This window comes from Rhamphochromis longiceps, linkage group LG20 (assembly GCF_057381845.1).
Source record: "Rhamphochromis longiceps isolate RC_006_pf linkage group LG20, R_longiceps_female_GT1.1, whole genome shotgun sequence".
In the NCBI taxonomy this organism is placed as follows: domain Eukaryota; kingdom Metazoa; phylum Chordata; class Actinopteri; order Cichliformes; family Cichlidae; genus Rhamphochromis; species Rhamphochromis longiceps.
This window is the reverse complement of record NC_140576.1, coordinates 15,671,903-15,693,129: the sequence shown is the minus strand read 5'-3', so window position 1 is coordinate 15,693,129 and position 21,227 is coordinate 15,671,903. Positions and strand designations below refer to the sequence as shown.

The 21,227-nt window shown below is 41.6% G+C and overlaps 1 protein-coding gene across 1 annotated transcript in view; it reads left to right on the top strand.

The window, feature by feature from the left end:
• The window catches only part of lamb2 (laminin, beta 2 (laminin S)), a 43,574-nt gene extending 23,378 nt beyond the window's left edge, over window positions 1–20,196 (top strand). The window contains exons 9-35 of the mRNA XM_085393626.1: window positions 153–273; window positions 454–642; window positions 1,457–1,636; window positions 1,732–1,844; window positions 3,616–3,695; window positions 4,227–4,362; window positions 4,449–4,607; window positions 4,709–4,836; window positions 4,917–5,049; window positions 5,120–5,312; window positions 5,625–5,768; window positions 6,274–6,505; window positions 7,632–7,801; window positions 10,535–10,759; window positions 10,862–11,079; window positions 11,160–11,256; window positions 12,569–12,750; window positions 12,849–13,039; window positions 14,924–15,108; window positions 15,244–15,485; window positions 15,668–15,871; window positions 16,378–16,522; window positions 16,624–16,831; window positions 16,918–17,059; window positions 18,222–18,398; window positions 18,474–18,633; window positions 19,613–20,196. Of these exons, the coding sequence (XP_085249752.1) occupies window positions 153–273; window positions 454–642; window positions 1,457–1,636; window positions 1,732–1,844; window positions 3,616–3,695; window positions 4,227–4,362; window positions 4,449–4,607; window positions 4,709–4,836; window positions 4,917–5,049; window positions 5,120–5,312; window positions 5,625–5,768; window positions 6,274–6,505; window positions 7,632–7,801; window positions 10,535–10,759; window positions 10,862–11,079; window positions 11,160–11,256; window positions 12,569–12,750; window positions 12,849–13,039; window positions 14,924–15,108; window positions 15,244–15,485; window positions 15,668–15,871; window positions 16,378–16,522; window positions 16,624–16,831; window positions 16,918–17,059; window positions 18,222–18,398; window positions 18,474–18,633; window positions 19,613–19,749 (4,491 nt within the window). The 3' untranslated portion in view covers window positions 19,750–20,196. The remainder of the gene's footprint in view (window positions 1–152; window positions 274–453; window positions 643–1,456; window positions 1,637–1,731; window positions 1,845–3,615; window positions 3,696–4,226; window positions 4,363–4,448; window positions 4,608–4,708; window positions 4,837–4,916; window positions 5,050–5,119; window positions 5,313–5,624; window positions 5,769–6,273; window positions 6,506–7,631; window positions 7,802–10,534; window positions 10,760–10,861; window positions 11,080–11,159; window positions 11,257–12,568; window positions 12,751–12,848; window positions 13,040–14,923; window positions 15,109–15,243; window positions 15,486–15,667; window positions 15,872–16,377; window positions 16,523–16,623; window positions 16,832–16,917; window positions 17,060–18,221; window positions 18,399–18,473; window positions 18,634–19,612) is intronic.
• The last annotated feature ends 1,031 nt before the right edge of the window (window positions 20,197–21,227 follow it).

Here is a 21,227-nt window from a genome sequence, read left to right as displayed (position 1 = left end):
GCAAAGGGTGTAAGCGTGCTTGACTGTGTGCACAGACTACGGTACAGAATACAGAGCAGTGCCTTTAATTAGCACATTACAGCCTGATTTTTCTCATCATTTCAGTGTTCTTCTTTAAGCCCCCATTCCCTTACTTCTTATCTCATGCTAAGGTTCATGGCAGGTGTGTCTGTAACCATAACACTAAGGGTTTGAACTGTGAGCAGTGCGACGACTTTTACAACGACCACCCCTGGAGGCCAGCTGAAGGACGCAACACCAATGCCTGCAAGAGTGAGTACGGATGAATGAGCTGGTTATGTTTAACATTGTAACTGTTGTAGGTTTATGAGAATAGAAAGTGAAATAGCTCACACACCTCAATAAAAGTTTAAAAAGAAGGAATAAAAGTAAAGGACTAATAATGTATAAGGAAGGACTCATTAACATGAAATAAACCTGTTTTTTCTTCAGAGTGTAACTGTAACAGCCACTCGACAGCCTGTCACTTTGACATGGCGGTGTATTTGGCTACGGGAAATGTCAGCGGAGGAGTGTGTGATGACTGTCAGCACAACACCATGGGACACCACTGTGAGATATGCAAACCTTTCTACTACAAAGACCCTGTCAAGGATATAAGAGACCCAAGAGTTTGCATACGTGAGTCTGATAAAAAAAGGAATGCTTCTTTGAAATATTCACATTTGCTGTGTTGTGCAGGATTTACCGCCTGCTTGCACAGCTCTTTGGCTACGCGGGGAGAGAGATTGTGGGAATTCAGGCACAAACTTGTGTGCAGTCCTCCAAAAGCCAGCATGATCATAGTGGTACTGTGGTACAGGCTGATTTTACCATGAAGAAGAAGAAATGGTTCTTCGTTGTTGTTTTTTTCTTTTACAAAAGCATTCTTTGCATAACATTGACTCTTCCCTCGTTGGCAGGAACAGGTCTAAGGACACAAGCCTGAAAGGTTCTGTGTAGCTTTTGGATAAAGCTAACATAGCAGCATGCCTGGACCTTTACCTGTGGCGTTATTTAAACACAAACAATGGAAACAGGGCCAAGTGGCTAGCCTGGATATGGATATACCATAACTGTGATCAGCCTATCAGCTTTCAGCTGCAGTTTCGAGGGGTTAAAAGTGCTCTGTGTGTAGTGCTGTATTTATCCACACAAAAGTTCTTTTAAAAGTCTATAATCAATGCATGTGCACTACAGGCTTCACGTTTCCGCCTCTGGTTAAGACGAGTTTGATGAAGTTAAAATTAAGTTAAATAGTTTAGTAATTATTCTGTCAATGTGAGAGCTGATGCTTCTTGTTGGAGGATATATTTACAGTGTTATAGAAACCTCTGCATGGACCTGTACTGGGCCATGTAGTATTTTATGAAAATCCCTGGATTCACAGCAGAAACCACACAAACTAGACTAAGTGTAGATTTTCATCATTTAATGCTGCACGTTTTTCCCGCAGCGTGTGACTGTGACCCAGACGGTTCACAGAATGGGGGGATGTGCGACAGCCACACGGACCCGTCTCTCGGCATGGTGGCAGGTCAGTGCCGGTGCAAGACTAATGTGGAGGGGCCGCGCTGTGACAGCTGTAAGACAGGCTTCTTTGGTCTGAGCACTGACAACCCTCATGGCTGCCAACGTGAGTATATCCCCTCTTAGCAGTCACACAAGTTCTGAATAGTCTCTGTCTACTACTCACTACTATCTCCATCCTATGCCCCCACCTACATCCAGCTTGTCAGTGTGACCCCAGAGGAACAGTGTCAGGTAGCTCCCAGTGTGACCCAGTCAGCGGAGACTGCTTCTGCAAGCGTCTTGTCACTGGACGCAGCTGTGACCAGTGTCTGGTACGATGTCACAAACGCACTTAATGTTTTAGACTTATCTTAAATGTCTTCATTTTTCATTTTATGTACTCCCTCTTTGTCTCTTTCCCCACAAACAGCAGTAACCCATAGAAGGTTGTGATTAACCACGGCAGACCCGGTGACATGTCAATGCTCTTCAGCATGCTTTATTTCACAGTTGTTGTTAAACACACGGTCGCAGCTCTCCTACTACCAGCCGCACACATCACCAACAACAACCACCACAGTGCCATATTTAAGATCCGCCTTCCCTGCACGACACCGCAGGCCACGCCCCGCCACAAAGGTGTTTTCCAGACTAAAGCCGGTCAGTCATTCTTGGGCTTTATGTCTAGATCTGGCTGAAAAGTGATAGCCAGAAATTCATATTCACCCACTGAGCAAATTTCCATTGATTACAGATTTAATGTCCTAGTGGTCAAGCTGGTAACCAAATAAATCAATTTAGGTTAACTTTGGATCAGAAGTAAAAGTTTGGAAGACATCTGAAGAACACCCAGCTGTTTAAAAAGTGTAAACAAACTAAAGTTCAAGCAACAGTTGGTTGGTGTACAGATTCATATTCCTAGAGAGCGATTTTTAAAAAACAATTTATTTTTTAAAATAAAACAAAGCACTTAATATATATATATATATGTAACAAAAAATCATTTATACCATCGAAATGGGGCATAAACCTGCCGGATGAGGTCATGTCATGCTGATGTGCCAGAGTGGTGAAGTGGTAAGCGATGCTTTGATATAGTTGTAACATAGTAACATCTTGCTGCCATTTTGCCTTCATTTGATAGTTAGAGTCATTAGAGGTGAGACAGAGAACAGGGGAATTACCTGCAGCAAAGGTCCTGAAAGGTAACTTGGCAGCTGAGAGCGTTCACAGCCGTGTGTTCCCTCTCAACAGCTCAGACCTCCTTAGTTTGCTTCTTTCTTTTAAACCACTCCTCCCCCTTTTTACATGCTGTATTTCACATCACAGTTGATACAGTTTAATTACAACAGCATCAAATTAAGTTTGACATTTCCTCACACCCTCTCTGGCCAGAAGGTGATCAGCTTCCTGTTATAATTCGTTCTCTTGTCAAAACCCCCCTACTCAGCCAGGAATAGTGTAGGCAAGAATGTGTGCGCCTGCCTGGGTCATGCGTCTAAATTTAGCCCAGGGATTTGTGGCTTGTCCGGTTGGTGTGGGTTACAGCAGGCCCTAAATGGTCAGGTCTGGACCTGGTCCACAAGTGGATCCTGTTGTTTTACAAGCCTGCTTTTAGGAGCATTAATGTTCAGTGGAAAACTATTTTTAAGCACCCTGTCACTGCTTTGAAACTTTAATTATATATTATTATATATTATAAATTATCAGGGTGAATGCACATTCATCCATATCCTTCTGTGTCACCGCAGAGGGATGGATGTGAGGCTGGAACCAGAGCACACAATAAGCAATAACCAACTTTTTATGTAACTCTAATGGAGAAACCACAAAGTATTCATTTAGCAGGCAAAACATAAAAGTAAAAAGTGAAACTGCTGACTGCGAAAACATGTAGCACACTGTCAATTTAGCTTTTTCTGAGCGAGAAGACAGTGTGACAAAGTAAAGTTAAACCATCGGGGCAGTAGTGGTGCCCCATAGCTTGTTTTATTGGACTACAGAGCTGGACACAGTAGTGTGTATGGTGGTAGTGTTTTGCATGGTTACTCTGCTCGTCTGTATCAGTCAACCTGCCCTCTGTCTGTCCTCGTGTGTTTCTAGCCAGAACACTGGGCACTGAGCCATGACCTGAACGGCTGCAGAGACTGCGAGTGTGACATTGGAGGAGCACTGGACAACCAGTGAGTGCAGCTCTGAGTCGAGTCAACAGAGTCTGTTACAGCTTAGAGGACCTTTTAAAACCATTGTTAGATGGATGTCTGCTCAAAATACTAGCTGGTGTACTCAGCGGGATAAAAGCAAAAGGAAAAATGTAATCTTTTTATCCAAGCTGATCCATGCTGATCCAGCTTAGAAGTTCTGTGAGTCAACTTTAACTACAGGAAAAATCAGTAGTGCTTTATTTTCTGAACTAGGGCCACTGAATACTTATTTTGCAGCTCTGTTTGATATGTTTGGTACACACAATCATCTTAGCCAAAGCGTAACCACATCTGCAGTTTCAGCATAATGACTTTTAATAAATCTTGTCATCTCTTAACTTTTCATCCAACTCATCAGGACAAAGTTAATGAATAGCATCATAAATAGTAATTAAACCTTCCCATCACATCCCAAACAATAGCAAAGTACTACTGTGCATCACAGATCTTCTGGTATGGGTGCAGTTATGTTATGGCAGTGATTTGACAAGATGTATGTGTTATTCATAGCTGCTCCATAGAGAGCGGTCAGTGCCGCTGCCGCAGTCACATAACAGGGCGCCAGTGTACACAGGTGGAGTCTGGATATTTCTTTATGGCTCTGGATCACCTTCTTTATGAGGCTGAGAGCGCCACAATGGGACGGGTGAGTGAGGCCGTCACACATTGGTAGTCAGGCTCTTTAGTGAGAAGAAATCTCTACAAGCATGTGGTCCGTGTTTATGTTCTCAGGGCTGTGTGGTGGACATCAGGGAGCATCAGCCTGGCCGACCTGCTATGTGGACAGGTCTTGGGTTTTCCCGGGTACCTGAAGGTGGAACACTGGAGTTCCGTATTGGCGACATTCCCTACTCCATGGAATATGATTTGCTCATCCGCTATGAGGCGCAGGTATATGTGACTGTTCGTGTACCGTGTCATGTGTCATGTGTCATCAGAAAATGAAAGGAGTCCGCAAATACATGCTTACCATGCACAATGTTTCTATGCAGATGCCCCAGGACTGGGAGGAGGTGCAGGTAACGGTGATCCGTCCAGGGCCGATTCCTACCAGCAGCCCTTGTGGAAACACCATCCCCGACGATGACAGGCTCATTGTCTCTCTGCCTGCTGCAGCAAGGTCTGTGACTCACACATTTGCACACAGATGCGTGTCAGTACTGGTGTACGGTAACTGTGCGCTGCCTGCGTTCTCCTCAGGTTTGTGGTGCCTCTTCAGCCTTTGTGTCTGGAGAGAGACGTGACTTACACCCTCCGCTTGGACTTCAGACGCTATCAGGATGCCAACAGTATCCTCAATGGAGCAGCCAACGCCGTCCTTCTTGTGGACTCTGTGAGACGCATTTCAGCTGTCTAAAATAAGAGGTGTTTTCTTGCCTTTTTAACAAATCCTTCTTCTCCAGATCGCATTGATGCCACGGCACTCCGCCATGGAGATGTTCAATGCAGGAGATCCAGCCTCCAACATCAGGAGGCAGACCTATGAGCGGTATCACTGTCACGACGGGGCAAAGAGTGTGACGCGCCCACTGATGAGTGACACCTGTGCCAAGCTGATAAGCAGCATGTCTGCTATCATAAATGATGGAGCTCTGCGTGAGTTACAAATAAAGCTTATCTGTTTGTATGACTTTATGATTATATGTTTATATTCCTGGAGCCTGCATGATCTCAGACAACATCAGTGAAATTAACACTGTTTATGACACCATTATTGTCCTCCTTAAAGTTAAATGCAACTCTCAGAAACGCCTTAAATCACTCATTATTTATCTTATCATTTTCGAGATGCGCTCCAGACGGGTGACTTTAGCTCCACTTCTTTGCTCTTTTTCTCTCATTGTGATCGTTGTTTATAATACATGTTTGGATCCGGTGGTTTGATGCTGGGGCTTCTCTGTCCTCCAGCTTGTAATTGTGACCCTCAGGGGTCCATCAGCTCTCTGTGTGATGTCCGGGGAGGCCAGTGTCGCTGCAGACCCAATGTGATTGGTCGACGTTGTGACCAGTGTGCTCCAGGAATGTATGGCTTTGGGCCCTCAGGCTGCACAGGTGAGAAGTGCAGATCCAGCTCAGGCCTTTCTCATTTTTCCTGCAGGTCCATTCCATATTTTTTCCCAGCTGCTAATGTTTAAACATTTCCTCAGTAAGTTTAAACATTAGTGGCGATGAGAAGTTAAACATTAGTAGGGATGGAAAAGCAAAGTATTATGAGATAGCCTGACTCTTTACAAACTAAAGTGTCATACAAGTCAAGAACTACTGAAGCACTCTTTAGTGGAACCTGTTGTCAACTCACACCAGCAACATTACAGGTGTTGAGTAGTGAGCTTGAATTGTGTACTTGTACATTTACAGTTCTTTTAATGAGTTGTGTACAATGCATCTGGCGCCCTCTACTGCCTGTCAGTGCAACTTTGCTATGCCCAAAGCCTCTTTTTCTTATTTCTACGTTCAACTCTTTCTCCCACCTCCTCTTCTTTTCCCATCATGTCCTTCTAAAACCCTCTCATCCTTTTTAATTTCCTCTTGTAATCTCTGTCTGTTCTCTGTCAAGCCTGCGGTTGCAGTTTGGACGGCTCAGTGACCCGACTTTGTGACAAGTTTACCGGTCAGTGTCAGTGCCGTCCGGGAGCATTCGGTCAGCGCTGTGACAGATGCCAGTCGGGTTACTGGGGCTTCCCGAGCTGCCGACCCTGCCAGTGTAACGGGCATGCAGACCAGTGCGACCAGAGGACCGGCGCCTGCATCAGCTGCAGAGATAATACTGGAGGGGACAAGTGTGAGAGGTGATGATACAGTACTAGTTTGCTTGGAATCTTGTGGATGAGATCATCAACGATGATTTTATTCAAAAGTTTAGACAAAAAAAGAAAATGTTTGCAAAATATAGGGTTAGAGTTATGACTCTGCGCTAGTGCTGGAGTTGTCACCAATGATGCCTTAAACGTTTAGGGATAGGTTTACAAAATATTGATTTTCTTTTACTTTGATTCCATCTTAAATGAATAATCCAAAGATATACAGATTAAATTTAAGTGTGAATCTGAATCAGAATACTTTATTGATCCCTAGGGGAAATTGTGTAAAGTGGCATCTGGCCACGCAAGAAGCCAGAGAATATGAAAGGAAACACTACAAACAGCTTCAGACACAAAAGAAAGCTAACGGTTCACACATCAGAGCAAAAAAGCACTTTGATGACGTACTTTGTAAGGCATTACTGCGAACAGTGGCTTTGAGTAAAACTGCGTTGTTTCACAGTGGTTAGCACCGGTGCCTCACCGCAATTGGTCAGATGGGTAAGATGGCGCTGGCAAGGCTGGCAGCCTTAACCCAATTTCCCTCGGGATGAATAAAGTATTATCAATCAATCAATAATCCTGGGTTCAATCCACCTTTCTTGTGGACTTGTGTTGTGTGGGTACTCTAGTCTCCTCACGCATGTTAAGGAAGCACACTAGATTAACTGGTGATTTTACCTTGGCTGTAGTTGTAAATGCGAGGGTGGATGTCTGTGTCTCTGCGTTCGCCATGTGACAGATTGACAGCCTGTCCAGGATGTATCCCACCACTTTGAACACTCCTTATTGTAGCTGGCATTCAAATACTCGCCGGGCATCCCAGTCAGTTCAAAACTGACTGTTTACATTTGCAGTGCATTTTAGCAACACCTCCTCATCAACACAAGCAGTGATGACTGTACCAGGAAATATGTGCTAAGCTAACAGAATCAGCATTGCAGAGAAAAACCCCTAAAGAAAGAGAACATTTGGAGCTTTTAGCTCACAGAGGTTATTGTACATGTGCTACATATTCACTATTTGAAACTTTAGCCACATTTAAATTCAATATACACTGCTGTAACAGAAGCACACCTGTTCACCCGAGTCACCCAGCTTGTCATTTCTGTAGGTGCGCCAATGGTTACTATGGCAATCCAATTTTGGGCACAGCATCCGGCGGTCAGTGTCGTCCGTGCCCCTGCCCAGATGGTCCCAACAGCGGACGCCACTTTGCCGTGTCTTGTTATCAGGACAGCCGTCACAGACAAATCATCTGCAACTGCAACCAAGGATACACAGGTAAACCTGAGTCAGTGCACTCTCCTACTGTCTCTGTACCTTAACTTCTGTTTGTTCCTCATCCTCAGCACGTGACACTGACTGGTGAGACCAGATGTGTGTGTGCTAGCTTTAGTTGCACACAGTATAAATACTTTGTGATACTACTTATCTGATGTATATTCAGCTGTAAGTTGTGTCACTTAAAGATAACCATGAAATATTAGTATTTTATGTCACTTGTGCTTCATCAGCATTGTTTTTGTAGCTGATTTGGATTTTGTAGCATATCCTGTGATTTGAATAACCTCAATGATTGATATTAATCTGAAACAGTGCTTACAATCTACAAGCTACAGTGATAACACAAGTTAAGACAGGGCAGAGGCTGTAACTGAAACGAGGTAAGGATGATTCTTTGACAGCGGCTTCTGGTGAATGGTAACCTTTATCGTTTCCTCCCTCCCCTGTATTACTGGCACAGGGATTGTTAAACGCTCCGGGGCGAACATTTTTAAGCGTGAGTAATGATGGTTGACCCTGCTCCCTTCCCACCAACCCTCACTTTCCGCTCCACCATTCCTACCCATGCATGGCTTCAGCACCCCTCCCATCAGTGGTGCTGTGCCACAGTGCACTCCTGAGTGAGACCTGGCTCAAAGAATGCCAAATCCTTTTCTGTGACTGTCTGTGATTTTTGTGCGCCTGAAATTAGAAGTTTAAACTGCATTAGAAGTGTAGAAATAGCATTTGAACCACATCTGTAAAAATGCTCCTAATACAAGGGCCTGACCCAGATTCAGTGTTTTTGAGCAGTTCTTACAAAAATAAACCTTTTAAAGTGCAAAGGAAGCGTAATGTGGGCGTGAGTCTGGGTCAGTTTTGTGTTTTGAGCAGGTTTCATCTGTTTCTGTGAATTAATGATGTTGAGAAGTGTTAGTAATTGTGGCAATATGGCCATACAATCAAGATAAACACATTTATTTGTATTTTATTTACTCCATAGATAAAGCATAATGGAGCACTGCAGGCCCTAAAAATGCAGATTATTTCTGTATATCCACAGCTCCCACTTTCTGCTCCACACTGTTTTTTCTTCCCTTTGACCTCCTCTCTCCTTAATTCTTGTCTTCCATCCAACTTTGCTGTCGTCTAATCCTCTCTGTACTTCAGTGTCTGTGCTGCCAGTGCAGCTTGACTTTACCTCTCCCCACATTCTCATTCTTTCTTTCTCTAAGTTTCTTCTGTGCTCCAGTTCCTGCTTGGCTCAGGTATGCCGAGTATTTCGGCTTTGATGTCCAACTTTTAAGGGACAGCTAATAATCTATGAAGACACTGTCAAAGCTGTGTGTAGCAGTAGTTGATGACATAATACAGTATATTACAGATTAGGACAGAATTATTAGGCCACCTATCAAAATTTTATTTTTTCATTATTTCCCCAAGTTCTGTTAAAACAGAGAAAGGAATTTCCAAATATCCTAGTTTTATTTTAGATGCTTATGCTATCTTAGTTTGCACACAGACAAACTTATATAAAAAAAAAGAAAGAAAACAACTACCATGGCCAAAATTATCAGCACCCCGTGATGTTAATAGTGGATTTTGCATCCTTTCTTGCTGAACAGCCTGCAGTTGTTGTGGTTTTCAACAAGTCTACACCAGGAGTGATGTATGTTTTGGGTCTTTGTGGTGTTGGAAGAGAAATCGATGACCCAGACCTAGTTTACCTGCAAACAGCTTGAGGTTCTTCATTCAGGATGAGGACCAAAACGCAGGACTCAAAGATGGGAATTTAACTGAAAACAACAGCTTTGTTGCTTGAAATAATTCTTCACAAATATAAAAAACAAAACCGAAAGCAAGGAACTCGAAATATGAACTCAAACCAAAACACACAGAAACTGGGAAACTAACGGACAGAGACGAACACAGGGCTTAAATACACAAGCAGGACAACGAGAGGATGGGGGAACAGGTGGGAACCCAGCTGGGACAAATGAGACATTCATAAAGACATGGACTAGACACTGAGACGTGGAAACATGACAGACTCGGGAACAGAGGAAACATGGAGCACAGAGACAAAAGTAACTAGACATGGAATATAGGGACGACGTAGTGACAGAGAACCAAGACAAGCATACAACACACGACAGACACACAAGGAAAACAAGAATACAGAACAAACCTTCACTAGGGACATGAGACCAGGAACACAGCAGAGGCACAGAAACAGAACAGAAAACCATAGCAGATGAAGGCATGATGCTAAAATCACTGAACGTAAATATTATAAGCCATTATGTATGTGATCACAGGTGTAGTGTGATGTCCTAGAGAAGAATGTGGGGACAAAGATGCTTCACTAATGAAACTGGTTAACAAAACACTTTTGAGTGATGGCAAGTAACAGAACTGCTACATAACAGACTGCTTTAGTAAAATATTGGATTTATGTAATCATTTCCTTGCTTTAAAAAATGGGTTGAGCCAAGTGTTAGACTAACAGGTTTCTTTTAGTAGAAAGGACTTGAGAATCTGTTCATGATGAGGGGCCGTATAACTGTTTAAACCAAGATTGTCTACTGATTCTAACACTGGAATTTCATACTTTCCTGCTTCTTCTCGGATCATTCATCCTAAAATCACGGCACAAAATGTAAAATGTAAAACTATTTTTGCCATCATATCTTCTTCCTCTCTGCTCTGGCCATAAATAATGACAATTTCTTCTTCTTTTTCCCAACCTAGGTGCCCGATGTGAGGAATGTGCCCCGGGTTATTACGGTAACCCCTCTCAGCCAGGAGGGCGCTGCCAGCCGTGCCAGTGTAACAACAACATAGACATGTCAGACGTGAACGCCTGTGACAGTCAGACCGGAGAGTGTAACAAGTGCCTTTACAACACTGAAGGTCCCAACTGTGGCATCTGCAAGAGCGGCTATTTCGGGGATGCTTCCCGACGAAACTGCAGGAGTGAGAATCACTTTCACTGTGAAAAGAAAAAGCTCTGTGTTGCACGTTAGCGATACTTCAGAAATCGAAAGAAATCTTAATTAGCCTTTTTTTCCCCTTCAGAGTGCACATGTAACTTCCTGGGTACTGAACGCAGCCAGTGTATTGAGCGCGAGGACTGCGTGTGCCAGCGGGCCACAGGCCAGTGCCAGTGTCTGCAAAATGTCGTAGGTCTGGCGTGCGACCACTGCGCCCCCAACCACTGGAACCTGGCCAGTGGGAGGGGCTGTGAACCATGCAGCTGTGATCCTAACAACTCTGTTACCTCTGCGTGTAATGAGGTAGGGAATACTTTGTGTTTTTTAGTGGGAATGCTTTCACTATACAGAGCTTGTGTGACATATTTCTTTTTGTCGTGCAGTTCTCTGGTCAGTGTCAGTGCCGTGATGGCTTTGGAGGGAAGGCATGCACAGACTGTCAGGAGAACTTCTGGGGAGACCCCAGGACACAGTGCAGAGGTGTGAGACACAAGAACATGAGAAAACAGTGTTAAAGAGACCAAATGATTTAAAGAGATGAACTCTTGCTGCTCATGCTTTGAGATTGTTTGCACTCAAGAAAGTATTCTTACAGAATGATAAACACATGCACACAGTGCTGTTAGTTACAATGAGTTTCAAAATAAATGTATTCCATAACTGGACAACAGTCACTCAGGTTAGTCAGTCAGGTCTCAACAAAAGGAGACTATTTATCCACCTGCACTATTTTCATTTGGCACACTAGCTTTTGTTTTGGGACCTCTGTGCGCTTCCAAATGCACACTTGGAAAATAGCAGCAGGACCCAAGCACAGAATACTGTCTGAGAATGTAAACGTTATGATTTAGAGACCCTCTTAAGTATTGTTGCATCCTCTAGGCACTGCTGTACCCTTGACAGGGGTTACTCAGTTGCATCCGTGTGATTTGTAGCCTACAGAAAGCAATCTTGAACTTTTTATAACAATTTTGTACCATAAAGTAATATTACAAACATTGACATTATAAAGAAAATGTGATAGTAGAGATTTGTGACTAAGCTTGTCTTTGGTGTGTGGTTGGATTTTGGCAGTAAGCTCTTTGTTATTGTGGAAATTTTGTGGGGCTATATGCAATATTGTACACGAGTACATTTGCATTGTTTTAAGCTAATATGCAGTTATGTATAAAATAACGTACACCTTCTCTGAATTCAAATTCAGCTGAAAGATTCTTATGTATCAGTTATGTATGTTTTGGGAGTTTGGTGGTCGGCAGCATCCAGCTGTGTGCTACCACAAGGAGGAATGACATCATCACTAATCTGTGAGAAGTAATTTTTTTCATGCCCATCAACCAGGGAAGGGTTATAACACCATTTCCAAACTATTTGAAGTTCATCATCCTACAGAGAGAAACTTGTTCACAAGTAGAAAACAGTGAAGAAAGCTATCATTCTTCCCAGCATGGACATTCCAACAAATTCAGCCCAAGGCCAGACTGTACAATTCTCAGACAGACTACAAAAAACCTAAGAGCTTTTTCTTAGACTCTAGAAGTCTGACTTTGTGTTTTAAACGTTAAAGTTCATGACAGTAGAACTGGAAAAAGACTGATTAAGTATGGCTTGTTTGGAAGGGCTGCCAAGAGAAAGCTTCTTGTGTCTTAAAGAAAGTAGAGAAAGAAAATAAGAGCTTCTCCTGTGCCGTGTTCAGCCAGCATCAGGTGAAGACTCACAGAAGCTAATATGGTGCTGCTAGACTACCTGAGGTTGTTCTCTACTAACTATCCTCTCATTTTCTCCCCTATAGCATGTGACTGTAACTGGCGTGGGATTGAGACCTCTCAGTGCAACCGAGTGACAGGCCACTGCGTTTGTCAGCAGGGAGTGTCAGGTGTCCGCTGTGACCAGTGTGCCAGAGGCTTTTCTGGCCAGTTCCCCAACTGCCAGCCCTGTCACCAGTGTTTTGGGGACTGGGATCGCATTGTGCAGGTTCAGCTTTAATGCAGGGAGGATGGATCTAATCCTTGAATCATTGATTGATTAGGTGTCAACCCCAATCTTTTGTTTCTCTTTCTTGTCATTACCAGGACTTGGGAGCGCGCACAAAGGCTCTTGCAGAGCGTGCCCATGAGATTCAGACCACTGGGCTTATTGGACCTTATGAGAAAGCCTTTAAAGACCTGGAGGAGAAGCTGGCACAAGCTCAGGACATTGTCACTGCACGCAATGCCACTGCTGCAGCTGTCACTACCCTAATGGAGCTTATTGAAGATCTTAGGTAAAGCAGATTCATCTGCAGTTATTTTATTGCTTAACTTAGCTAATAGTTTCAGCATAAACCCTTCTTTCCTTATCATGCTCAGTTCCAGCTCCATAGTTTTATTCTTTGACTCGACTTTCATAGCTTAGCATGACACACAATCCAGAGTGCCTTAGTCCACCCTGTGTCTGAGTTAAATATTTCTGGCTCCTTTCACCTTATTATTATTCTGACTGGTAGCAACCTGTAAACAGAAGGTTTGGCAAAGTGGTGGGCGGAGCCTCTCTTCTCACAAAATAGAGTTGTGTGCCTGAGATGACCATATTAGGAACATCTGCTCTCAAATGCAGGACCAGCAGTAGAAATAAAAAAACCTTTTGATCAAGGACTTTTTATCATATCTTTTGCCAGATCAAATAGCAAAACAACATAATCAAACATCATTAACATATTTACTCAGGAGAAGAGATGGCAATCATGGGACGTCTTGAACAGCGATACGGTGTATATTTTAGAACAAGTCTAAAAAGTTTATTACACAATCTATGTTGCTATAGAGATAACCAAAGCATGTCCATTAGTGTGGCTGGGGCCCCTCTGCAGTCATATTTAGGGTCCAGTTCTATATGAATTTTTGATAACTTGTCCTTAGACCAATGAAGATGATGTGCGCCTTTAAACTGTGCTGCAGAATGTCTAAGGCACACCGTACAAGTTTAAATCCTCCTTATACTTTTTCCCATTTGGGTCCAGAGTCAGTTTCCCATTTCAAGATCATCTCTTCCCCTTTTTACAACAGCGCTTTTTTGTAAGTTATGGTCTTTATAGATTTTTAATCACCATTTGACGTCTCCAGAGTACGTGGCAGGGATCATTTTCTGTGAAAGAAAGGATGTGCTGCGAAACACCGCTTGGTTAGATGCTGGCAACACCAACCCTTTATGTGAACATCCGGGGTAAATGGGATTAATTTAGCAAAATTAATAACCAGCTTCATCTGACTGTTTATCCTGTTCCCCAGTGTTAGAGTAAGTGAGTAAAGATAATGATAAGATACACTGTTGAACTTGCCCTGATCAGTTGAAGTGTATTGAGAGAAGTATACATCCTACTCATTTGTTTGTCTCATGTGAAGCAGGCATGTGGTTGGCTGGAAATGGACCCAGAATTCAGGACTCAGCAGACGAATGTTAAACTCAAAATCACAACTTTATTGCTGGCAAAATGTGACACAGGGACTGGGGATAAACAAACATGGATATATGACTGACTGGGGAGACAAAACGATGAAACACAGAAGATTATGGGAACAGGAAGGGCTAAATACAGGGACAGGACTACAGATGTGTTAGATTGATTAGACAGTGAAAGCAGACAGACACGGGGTCATGAGCAGGGAGACAGAAAGGATAACAAAGCATGGAGACTAAACAGACTACAACAGGAGACGCTGATGACAAGAAACAGAGATGAGACTAGGAACAGACTGGACACGAAAGGGAACTAACGTAACAAAACAAGAACCTTGAACTAGAAATAACAAACTCAGGTGCGCTAGAGAATACTAAACTCAACATTAACTAATATAAAACTTGAATGTAAACATTTCATAAATCCAAAGGAATGAGTAAGAGTTGAAGACCCAGGACCGTGACATTTTTTTGATTTGATTTGAAATCTTATCAACATGTATTACATTTTCAAGCCAAACATATTTTATATATACAAATCCTACAGTGATTTTAGTCAGGTATCAAAGGCTTCATCATTTACAGAAGGGGTAAAGATGTTTTTTTGTTTTTTTTTTTACTGATGCAGCAAACCAGGGAAGAAAAAACAACTTTCAGAAACTGAGATTTGTCTGTGGATACAGATGTTACAGATGTTTGTCTTTCTCACCAGAGCACAGATTGGTGAGACCACTGACACCTTAAACAGTCTTGAGGGAGAATTAACCATCGTGCAGGACAGCAACTCAGAGGCAAGCAAGGAGCTGAGTGCTCTGGAAAGAGAGGCCAAAGAGCTTAACCTCACTTCAGAGCAGCTACACCACCAGCTGGATATCCTTAAAAACTCCAACTTCTTAGGTGAGAAAACTGTGTTGATTTAAATTTCTGTCTAATAAAATCTAAGAATATTATTTTTTGCATAATTCATCTACCTCCCATTTTTCACTCCAATCAGAAATAACATCAGCATCTCATCTAATATGTTTCTTAAAGGGGCGTATGACAGCATCCTTAGCTCCTACAACAGGTCTCGCGATGCAGAGAGGCGGGCTAATGAATCAACCACCACCAAACCCAGTACAGTCAGCCAGTCTGCAGACACACGCCGCCGCACTGAACGCCTCATTGCTGCAAAGAAAGACGACTTCAACCGTAAAAATGCTGCAAACAAGCGTGCTCTGGGAGAGCTCAACACCAAAACACAGGGCTTGGACATGAAGAAGCTCAACGAGAAGGTTTGTTTTATTCTTTATTGTTCTTGTTTAGCTGTCTGCACTCATATAGTTTCATATTTACTCATATTTATTTTGTAGGTGACATAGGCTCTATCCACTGTGGATTAGAGGAGTACTTGAGTCCTGCACAAATACTTGCAATATCCATACCAGTGAAATTACATTTGCATTCATACCAACAGGTTTGTGGTGCCCCAGGTGATGCCCCCTGTGCAGAAAGCCCCTGTGGGGGTGCCGGTTGCCGTGATGATGAGGGGAAGCGTCATTGTGGAGGCCTGAACTGTAACGGTGCTGTGGCAGTAGCTGACGGTTCCCTGGAGAAAGCCAGACATGCAGAGAGGGAGCTGAACAAAGCTATGAAGGAAGTGGAGGGACTCTTTACTAAGGTATGAGAGTATATGCAGATCTATAGATGAGATGGGTGTGTGTGTGTGTGTGTGTGTGTGTGTGTGTGTGTGTGTGTGAGAGAGAGAGAGAGAGAGAGAGAGAAACGGGTTTTCACAGGACTCTGGATTCCTGCAAAAAACGAATTACTTCTAGCAGTATCTGGAAGTATAAGCTTTATTTGTAGTTGAATGACTTTATCACTCTGACACATCAATGTGGAGGAATTTTTAACCATCCTTCTCTGCCACAAGGCTTGCATCCCTATCCCAAATATTAACATTAAGAGCTTGGGTCAGTTCTGTGTCTGACCAGTTTGCTCAGTAGGTTGAGAAACAGACAGAAGTGTGAGGAGCTTGCAGAAGGTGATTTCTATAGTGAGACACTTCGCTTGATTTTCAGAGAATTGAGGTTACTCTAGTAACCAAACATTTTGATTGCACCCACAGTAATAAGTGCAGTTGTAAATCTCCCTATCAAAGATATAAACATTTGTGTCTTTATCCAGGTGGCAGAGGCTAAAACACAGGCAGAGGAGGCTAAGGGTAAAGCCAAGGCAGCTCTGGATAAAGCCGCCACTACCAAGAACAAAGTGGAGCGTTCCAATAATGACCTGAGAGACCTCATCAAACAGATCAGGGACTTTCTCACACGTAATCTTCAAAAGATTTATTTATTTATCACTGAAACCTTGTTGAATATTGATGTTACCTGATAATCTAGCCTCCTAATAATCCTGATATATCTCTCTCAGAGGAAGGCGCAGACCCAGATAGTATTGAGGCAGTGGCAAACCGTGTGTTGGAGCTCTCCATTCCAGCTTCACCCATTCAAATCAAGCATCTCGCTGATGAAATCAAGGAGCGGGTCCACAGCCTTTCAAATGTGGATGCCATCCTGCAGCAGACGCAGGATGATGTCCGCAAGGCCGAACAACTGCTGCTGGATGCCAAAAGGGCGAGGTAGTTAGATTTAAAACTGTATTATAATGTATCGGTATAGAGTTATTTGTGCTACTTGCAGTCATTAACGCTTCATTGTTGTGAAGGCATCATGCTGAGGGGGTGAAGACGACAGCAGAGACAGTGGAACAGGCCTTGGTGGATGCTAAGAATGCCCAGACTTCAGCAGAGAAAGCCATAACAAAAGCCAGAGCTGACATCGGGGAGACTAAAAAACGGCTGACAGAGGTTAGCAAAAATTCATAACACTTATGTATATTGTGGGCATTGCCTGTATACAAAAGATGGATGTAGTCGCTGTGACATCACTCATTGGTTTTGGATTCCTAGTTTTAAAGTTTCAGTGTTAGTATTTTGACCAACATCATGTTAGTTTTTTAGAGCCCAAAATTGCTGTATATGGATGAAAGGGGTTGAGTGCTAAATTATCAGCTAATTAGCAAGCTTCTTTAGCTAGCTGCATACATAATCTGTATGGATATAATGCACACGCTGGTATACTGGTCTCATTTGCTAAATGTTATTCTTACTGAATCCAACATGATGTTAATTTGATTAATGATGCTCAACATTACTGACAAAAAAGATGATAAAACAGCGTCGCTTTGGGATGAGCCCACTGTGTGACAAGTCTCTAATGTAAGAGCAGAGCCGTGGCCTTGGTTTCACAGTCATTTCTGCTCCTCACTAGTCACATTTCAAAGCACAAATATGGTGATGATGAAAACTTCAAATGCCTTTGTGCACTTATATGTACAGTTATCTTAAAGCAATTTCATTCTAGTGGTCAGTAGAACACAAAAACCTCATGTTTAGTGCCCAAATAAAAACAAAAATGAAAGTTTGAAAATTTTGCAGACTTTGTCCCAAAGAAAAGTTTAAAAGGTTTTCTTCCGTAAAGGTCATATTTCTGCTATTTTGTTTGTTGTTGCAGAATCTCTCTGGTCAGTGGCTGTGAGCCACAGTAGAGCTTAACTGAACAACAGGTTATTTCTTTAAGCATTTTACATAAAAAAAATATAGTTTAGGAAGTTAAGAGTTGTGTCTGTTGGACAGCTTCCTTTTTCAGCAGGCAAAAACAAAATAAAAAAATTAAACTAGATTTTAATGACCCTAATTATAAAAGATAAATATACATATCACAGTGTTTTGTTTATAGCATGTTTCTGCTGCCCCCTAGTGGTTATAAAATACATAACCATAGATTAAAAGAGTTTTTTTGTTTGGCTTTTTTTTTTATTCGTGAAATTTCAGGGACCAAAACATATGCAAGCTGATCAACATGCTTAGAGAAATTACTTGCACATAAGGGATAATGACAGTTATCCCAGTTAGATAACGTTAATTTCAATTCAGAAAGAACTTTACTTCTTTTACCCACTCTACGCAGATTGAGTCAGAAACATCCGATGGTGAGATGAACCTTAATGATGCCGTGGCCCGCCTCAACACACTGAGACGTGAGATCAATGCCTTGAAGACTAAACGTGCCAGCAACAGCATGGCAGCTGCCCGAGCTGAAGAGACAGCTACCATGGCACGGGACAAGGCAAATGAAGCCAAGCAGGTGTGTGTTTGTGTTTGTGTGTGCTTCATAACAACCAGACATGTCTGTTATAAAAGAAGATGTCTTTCTGCGCAGATTCTGGATGGTCAGTTGACAGATAAATACAATGAGGTGCAGCAGCGGGTTGACACTAAAGCCAAGGCTGTGCAGGATGCCAAGAAAAGGGCAGAGAGACTCAGAGATGAAGCCAAGGAACTTCTGAAAGATGCCCAGAAAAAGCTACAGAGGCTTGCAGGTACTTATTAATGTCTGTGAGTGTCTGGAGGACAAAAGCAGATAGTTGCAAAGAAACAGTTGATGCAATACATTTATCAAATTTTGTCTAAATTATGTCAATCTTGACTTGTAGGCAACATGTGTACATTTTTAAAATGTGTGGTGACTGACAACACTCTAAGAATACAAGTCTTTAAACGACATTAATACAACAAAATGATCAGTTATGAAAAGAATAATGTGGACAAAAGGCAAATAAACCTTACCAAACAGAAGACATTAGTACTTGTGTAAATATATACACTATGTTTGATATAAACATGACTTTTCAAAGACTAACATACCTGCTCAACATACTCACATACTCAGATCACATCAGCAGAGAACTTCAGTATATTAAGCTGACAACTTTTGCTCCACAATTATTAACTGAATTTAGAACATCCATTGAAGCAAAAAAAAAATAAATCAAAATTGTTATTAATTAAATTAAATATGGTGTGATTAATTTTTATAAAATTAACATTTTAAATGTCACACTGTTCCTTCCAGGCTAAATTCTGTGTCGATCATAACATTCCCTTTATGATTGACACATTCATTCATAACATTTCTCTTTCTTTCAGCTTAAAAATCTATGTAAAATACTTGAGTTGTGGCCTTTTTGGTTGCAAAGCATTAAAATACAAATCTAAAATACATCTAAGAGCATCAGTAGGTTTCGTGGCAACAGAATAGATATTTAGCTTTGGCTGTCATTCCTTATCATGTGAATACTAAATGAAGAACATGTATATGACTGAAAACATTTGGGTCCTACAATTGGTCCCTGAGGAACTCCAAATGTTAATTCACAGTGTTTTAAAAACAGTCTAAAATTGACAGTGAGAACATTTTTCCAGATACTCCAGATTAGATATTTTGTGTGTTTAAAAGCCAAGACCCGATCAGCTAATGTCTCGCTGTGTAACCATTCCTGAAATGTCTGGATTCTGCAGAGTTGGAAAAAAACTATGAGGAAAACCAGAAGAAACTGGAGGGGAAGGCTCGTCAGCTAGACGGTTTGGAGGACAAGATGAAAAGCATCCTCCATGACATCAACAAACAGATCCAGATCTACAACACATGTCAATAACTCACCACTCAAAGTCAAAAAGAAAGAAGTCCGCCATCTTCTCCGTCTGCCACTTCCTTCAGATACAGTTACACGTCAAAACGCAACAAAAAATAAAGTCACTCCAGAAGTGAATGTGCATTTTTGTCTCCAAATGTTCCTGTTTTGTCAGTGTTTGCAATCGTTGCTATCATATTGACATAAATAAAGGTTGTCTGATGTCATGTTTTATTTCTGATTCAAATTCGAGCACAATATATTTGCATTTATTGCTGCAAATAAGATCACATGTATATGTTAAAATGTGTGATTTCAATTATAAAAACAATGTAAGTTATATATTTTAAATCATTTTAAATTATAATGTTTTCCCTTTATTTACCATGTGATGGTCTAGCTGTAGTTAGATGGTCCAGGCCTTAACCATTAACCATTGTCTTCTGTTATTGAATGTGGATGAAGTTGCAATCAGCTGTCACATTTTTCTCTTAAGTATTATTTTGTTATTTTGCTTTTTAAATTTGAATAAAATCCTCAGAGGAAGGAGCAAACAGAGCCGTGTAGTTGTAATAAGAACCTTTATTATATATATATCTATATAAAATTGTCCAATGAAGCACAGATGAAGTGTGAGTCAGGAATCCAGTTACCATGTTTGTCTTCAAGCAAAATAGCAGGGAAACAAATCATAAACATTTATATGTGGAAAAATAATGAACTGTTTGTCTCTGCTGCCTGGAGTAGGAGGGTGGCTGTATACTGAATGTTAAGAATTGCAACCAAATGCCAAGATTGTGAATGTTTATCACACATACTGTGATGGAGCTTGGAGTTATTGTTTATTGAAGTGACATAGTAATAAGCGATGTGTAGTACGCTGTTTAATTGTGCCTTACATTGCCAGTATCATACATTCTTTTACTATTTGCATGCCAATTTGTTTTTTTGTTTTTTTCTAGGTGTAACAGATGATTTTGGTACACCTAGAAGCTGCAGCCAAATGATTGATAACTGCTTAACAAAATGAAAATACCAAAAGTAACCTTTGTAAAGTTTTAAAGTGTACAGTTTGATGAATGAATAACTTTTAAAAAATCTGTGTAGATGTTTGTTTGTTTGTTTGTTTGTTTTTTCATTACATTTATCACAAAGCAGAATGATTTGAAGTTTCCACGTTTTCTAACCGTGCTGTCTTGTGGCTCCAATGTGCATGGGGTTTGCAGTGGTGCAAGATGTCCCATTTCTATTTTTGTGTCTGTGTCCTTGATGTGCCCTTTTGACAGAATCTGCTGCACTGCAAGTTTTACAGCTGTCCGTTTACCAGGTTTGCCACTAAGTGTTGGCAGATCTCAAAAGCAAAAGACTTGAGGTTGATCTGAAATACCTACCTTATGCCATTTGTAGTTGCCTGGATTTGAAGTTTTTGTAAATGAGCCAAAATTGTAATGAGGTTTGGAAGTTATGGGTTTGTTTCTTGGTGCGCTTTAAATGTAGTTGCT